Source organism: Vulpes lagopus, chromosome 10, assembly GCF_018345385.1.
Source record: "Vulpes lagopus strain Blue_001 chromosome 10, ASM1834538v1, whole genome shotgun sequence".
In the NCBI taxonomy this organism is placed as follows: domain Eukaryota; kingdom Metazoa; phylum Chordata; class Mammalia; order Carnivora; family Canidae; genus Vulpes; species Vulpes lagopus.
In genome coordinates, this window is record NC_054833.1 from 828,702 (window position 1) to 834,656 (window position 5,955).

The 5,955-nt window shown below is 42.0% G+C and overlaps 1 protein-coding gene across 1 annotated transcript; it reads right to left on the bottom strand.

Moving 5' to 3' along the window:
• Positions 1-476: 476 nt before the first annotated feature.
• ZNF165 (zinc finger protein 165) lies at positions 477-4,141 on the bottom strand. Its single transcript, XM_041771590.1, is given in 5 exon segments — positions 477-709; positions 711-1,467; positions 3,119-3,249; positions 3,550-3,607; positions 3,610-4,141. Coding segments are annotated over 5 exon segments (1,434 nt in total). The 5' UTR covers positions 3,953-4,141; the 3' UTR covers positions 477-564.
• Positions 4,142-5,955: the final 1,814 nt, after the last annotated feature.

The following is a 5,955-nucleotide window of genomic DNA, read 5'->3' on the forward strand; positions in this document are numbered from 1 at the left end:
CAGGAGCCGGATGTGGGATTCGATCCCGGGTCTCCAGGATCGCGCCCTGGGCCAAAGACAGGCGCCAAACCGCTGCGCCACCCAGGGATCCCCTGACATGACTTTCTAATGTAGTTTTGTTGTCCTTCATTTAAAGGAATGTTTTGAAAGCTCTGCTGTGTATTTCCCAAGTTATTCCACTTAGAGAGCTTAGACTACCTCTTCTTGTGGAGCATCATTTACTAGTGTTGATGATCAGCTTTACCGAATCCTCTCCTCTCCACATAGTAATCATGGTTACTTCCAAGACAGTCCTTTTTTTCCTGTATCTCCATTGCCACAGAGTAGCCTATTTATTAGCCCCCCTCTAAGTTCTGCTCTTGACTTCAGCAGTCAATGGAAGAGAGGCAAATCCTGTCTCATAGAAAGCCCCCTGCTCCCCACAGGTGAAGACCATTCACAGAACACAAGCCAGAGAATGAGAAAAAAGATCATAGTTTTTCAGTCATTCATCTCACTCCATATTTTTATTCAATATTTTTCATGTTGCTATTTCTTTGTCCTTTCCATAAAAACTTAAGTTCTTTACATTAACAGGTTTTCCCTCTTGTGAATTCTTTGGTGTTGACGAAGGTGGGAACTCTGACTGAAGGCTCTTCCACACTCACTGCATTCATAGGGTTTCTCTCCAGTGTGGATTCTCAAATGTTGAATGAGGTGTGAGCTCACTGAAGGTTTTCCCACATTTACTACATTCATAGGGTTTCTCTCTGGTGTGAATTCTCTGATGCAGGATAAGATGTGAGTTTAGACTGAATGCTCTCCCACATTCTTTGCATTCATAGAGTCTTTCCCCAGTGTGAATTCTCTGGTGTCTAATAAGATCTGAGCTCCCCCCAAAGCCTTTCCTACACTCACTACATTCATAGGACCTTTCTCCAGTGTGGATTCCCTGATGCCTGATAAGCTTTGAGCTATGTCTGAAAGCTTTCCCACACTCATTACACTGGTGGGTTTTCTCCCCATTAAAAATTGCTGCATGTTTAATAAGGTTTGGGCTCTTGAGAGATTTTCCATATTGGTGAATTCTTTCTCCAGCATAAATTCTTTGATGCTTAATAAAATCTGGATTCCATTTGAAATTTTGGTCATAGGTACTGTGTTTACAAGTTTTCTGGTGTATCAATTCACTTGAATTTAGGTTTAAGTTTCTCTCACATCCATCATGGCCAACTTCACGTATAAGTATATTTTTGTGGGTAAGGATTTTATTATAACCTCCATCCTGAGAAGATGATGGTCTCTGAGACCCTCCTGATTCTTTTTCCCACTGCCTCTTTAACCTGCCTGCAGACTTACAGATGTCTTGAGGCTCAGCAGATCCTTCCGACATGAATCCTGAAATTCTTCCTGATAGAATTCTTTGTGATTCAATTTTTTCACAAATGTCCAACTTTGGCACAGATCCATTGTTTTCACTTTCCTTATCTAAAAAAGTGAAAAGACAAAGTGGTAAATACCTGTTTGCTGCGTTGGAAGAAAAGAAAATTTTGAGATATACCCAAGACAGTTAGTTACATATTGGTATTTGAATTGGCCATTCTAAAAATGTGGCCTTTCAGGTGATAGGTGTGATGGACAAGGACACAAAAGAGAAAAGTTGGTAAAAGCAAGTAGAATGCCCATCTATCCAACCACCCATTTCTTCATCATCCATGACTGATCAAGTTCCGTAACCACTTTCAGCTAAATGTCCCCTGAATGCATCCCCTTTTTACATTTCTGCTACCACCACCCATTCTTATCACTCTTCCTATCTAGGAGACTGTCACAGACTCCCACTGTTCTGACTCTGAGCTGTTCTTCTTAGGCAGCCTGAATACCCTCACGAGACTAACTGTTGTTAATATTCTGTCACCTATATCCTACTCAGAAACCTTCCCTCTCTTTTCTTCCACAACACACCTAACTCCTCTGCCTGGTTTCCAGAGTCCATTTATGATCTAGTCTTCACAATTCCTGCCTTCTGGCTCACAAATTTATCCTATGACTACAACTCTATATTGTGCTGCAATCCGGCATCCCCTGTTTGTTGTAGGATTTCCTTTGTCTAGGAAATGGTGGTTAGGCAGTGCTGGTCTTAGGGTGGGCTCTATGGTAGAGCAGGAAGGGTGGTTAGGCAGTGCTGGTCTTAGGGTGGGGGAAATGTATGATTTTGGATGGGGTGGATAGAAATGTCTCCAAAACAAACTGGAAAGCAGAATTTGGGTATTTTTATAAAAACTGACTGTAATTTATTCTTTTTTTTTTTTTAATTTTTATTTATTTATGATAGTCACACAGAGAGAGAGAGAGGCAGAGACACAGGCAGAGGGAGAAGCAGGCTCCATGCACCGGGAGCCCGACGTGGGATTCGATCCGGGTCTCCAAGATCGCGCCCTGGGCCAAAGGCAGGCGCCAAACCGCTGCGCCACCCAGGGATCCCTGTAATTTATTCTTGAGTTTAATTTTGAGATCATTTACACCTAAAGTGATATTGAGTCCATGGACTTTTTAAATAGAGGCATTTTAGAACAGCAATAAGTATTCCATGGGGGTAGTCACCAGAAGTACATCCAACTTCCTATAAAAACAAAAACAAAAACAAACCCCCCAAAACTTCCTACAAAAACATGAAAGTTTTGGAAGACTGAAAGTACAATAAAAAAAAGACAACAACACATATCTTGTTCTATAAATCTGTGAATTACATTCCACTTCTGAGTATATCATTGTGTATCTGCTTCTCTACTAACACATTTTGTTTCTCTTGATATGTTTCTTCGTCTTTTTCTTTTGTTTCTTTACTCTTTCCCTGACATTTTCTTATGCATTCATTTTTCTTTAATTTACTCACAAAAATATACGGTGTTTTGGAAATAGTCTGGATGAAGAACAAATAGGAAAATATAAATATTCTGTATAAGGACTCAGGTTTTCTCTCTCTGTTTTTAATTGACCAATGACACATAGGGAAAAAGTTCTCTACTTCTCATGGGGTGATAAAGGACCACCTATAGTGACTGAGGCTACTCTGAGAAAGAAGATTCACAGTCCCACTCTTTCAGTGACATGAATTGCACGCAATACTGCCCCTTACCACGGTCAAGAAGAAGGGGTGCTGAAGAACCATGAAGGGCATTGGGGTCCACTGGCTGCAAGTGGACACTAAGTACTGGTCCAGAAGGTACGAACTTTCTCCTGAATATCTCTTGTCCATATGCATGGACTGGAACCTGAGGAAAAAAAAATAGAGCACATTTTGGCTTGTGAGAGAATCCTTGTTTGGGGATTTGAACATCTTCCAAAAGTAAAGAGAACCTCCTGTAGGAATACAAAACTGCAGAAGGATGGATTAAAAGTCTGATTCAACTGTAAAATGTGGCATAGCATCAAATGCAATGGATAGGAGACATAAAGGCACATTGAACTAACAGCTCCTGCAGGTCTCACCAGGTGTTCAATCTCAGGCCCTTTCTTCCTACTGTGAGACTCCATCCGTGTGGAGGTCTTAGATCTCCCATCTCATTGTGTATCTGGACTACCGCTTCATCGGCGCCTCTCTCCAAATCTTCTAGTATGGTAACCACTCCTCTCCACTCTCTGGGTCATGTTCCTGCACCCAGGCCTGGAGCTCCTCAGGTAGGATGGTCAGGAACTGCTCCAGCACTAGCAGCTCCAGGATCTGCTCCTTGCTGTGGGTTTTGGGCTGTAGCCACTGATGGCAGAGCTCCTGGAGCCGGCTCAGTGCCTCTCGGGGTCCAGGGGAATTCTGGTAGCAGAGCTGCCTGAAAAGCTATCGGCACAGCTCCTGCCTGAGGGGATTGCTTCTCTGGAGGCAAGTGTCCTGCCTCCAGACAAAATCTTCCTCTTTTATCTTCACTATCACAAGTTCTTCATTCTCCTGAAGGTTCCGAACTGTAGCTGTTGTCATTTTGTGATGAAATGTATTACCAGGAAACCCCTTTCTGCTTTGTGAAGGGTCTTATTTGGTTTCAAGAGCCCTTCTAAGGGATAAAAAATAACTATTACTGTCTATGAAAAAGAAAGATCATACAATAGTAATTGTCCATTAGACAGAAGTGTAGTGGGCATTTATTATATGTAAAAGCACTGAAATACTTATTTTGTCGGTTAAGCATCTGACTTAGGCTCAGGTCATCATCTCTCAGAGTCCTGGGATCTGGCCCTGAGGCAGGTTCCCTGCTCAGTAGACAGCCTGCTTTTCCCTTTCCCTCTGCCCCCACCCCTGCTCCTGCTCTCTTTCTCATTCTCACTCACTCTCTCTCAAATGGATAAATAAAATCTTTAAAAACTAAAAACAAAATACCTTTTCTTAAAATATTTATTTATTCATAAGAGACAGAGAGAGAGAGAGAGAGAGAGAGAGAGAGAGGCAGAGACACAGGCAGAGGGACAAGCAGGCTCCATGCAGGGAGCTGGATGCGGGACTCGATCCTGGGTCTTCAGGATCACACCCTGGGCTGAAAGTGGTGCTAAACTGTTGAGCCACCTGGGCTGCCCCAAAATACCTTTTTAAAAAAGATTTATTTTAGAAAGAGAGATAGAGGGACAAAGGGAGAGGAAGAGAATCTCCAGCACACTCCTAGCCCATCTTGGAGCCCAAGTCTGGGCTAAATCCCACGACCCTGAGATTGACCTGAGCAGAAATCAGGAGATGGACTCAACCAACTGAGCCACCCAGGCACCCCTAAAAACAAAATACTTCAAAATAGAATATAAGATTTAGGGACACCTGGGTGGTTCAGTGGTTTAGTGCTTGACTTTGGCCCAGGGCGTGATCCTGGCGGCGTCCTGGGATGAAGTCCCACATCAGGTTCCCTGCATGGAGCCTGTTTCTCACTCTGCCTGTGTCTCTGCCTCTCTCTCTCTCTCTCTCTCTCTCTCTCTCTGAGTAAATAAATAAAATCTTTAAAAAAATAAAAGAATGTAAGATTTATAAATTTAAGGCAATGCTTCATGTTAAACATGCTACATGCAATTAAATTATATGTAAGTCATAAAGACAATAAGGATCAGCATAGAAAAATGACAAAGTGCTTCATAAAGTTGGAGATGCAAAGGAGCCTAGCACGTTGCAATGGGCAGGGAAAACTTAATTAACGGATTAACTTCTGAAGAATGGAAAGGACTTGATAGGATGTGGAAGAGAGAAAAATAGGAAATTACAAACAAGGAAACACCCTGAACAACTGGTTAATGGTAGGATCACAAAAGTGGGAAAGCAAAAAGTCTGGTAAGTTTGTATAAGGAAATCACAGAGGCAAAGTGCTACGACAGAAAGCCTCGAATGCCAAGATCCTGAATTCAGAGTTTATCCTTTAGGTACTGGGAAGCCAAGGAAAGCTTCTGAGCAGATGACCTGACAATACTGTTTGTGGAGTTAATATGTTGTTCATTTCTAGGATGGACTACAATATAAAAAGAGAAACACCGAGAAACACCACGTTTGTACTCAATACAAGTGTGAAGAAAATAATGTTGGAATGATAATTATTAATTCAAAATCTTGAACTAGGATTATTTATAAATCTCTTAAGTAATAAGGGTAACTTTTCTTTTTCCTTTAGGTTTTAAGTAATCTCTACACCCAATGTAGGGATGGAACTCACAACTCGAGATCAAGAGTCACCTGTTCCACCAACTGAGCCAGCTGGGTCTCTAAGGCAACTTTTCTTGAGAGCCAGGGCTAACAGTTTCCACCAGTGTTAACTCGTTCCTTCCTGAAAGGTCTCAAATAGGTTTCCTTTTATCCCAACAGTTCCTTCTCTACTTTCCTAGTTTTGTGGCTCAGTTCATATCTTGGATGATGTGGGAAACGAAGGCAGAAGAAAAATTATGAAATTTCCTTACTATCCACAGCCCACTGAAAAGTCCTAAAACAGCCTTAGTGACATTCGTCTAGGGACTCAGCTG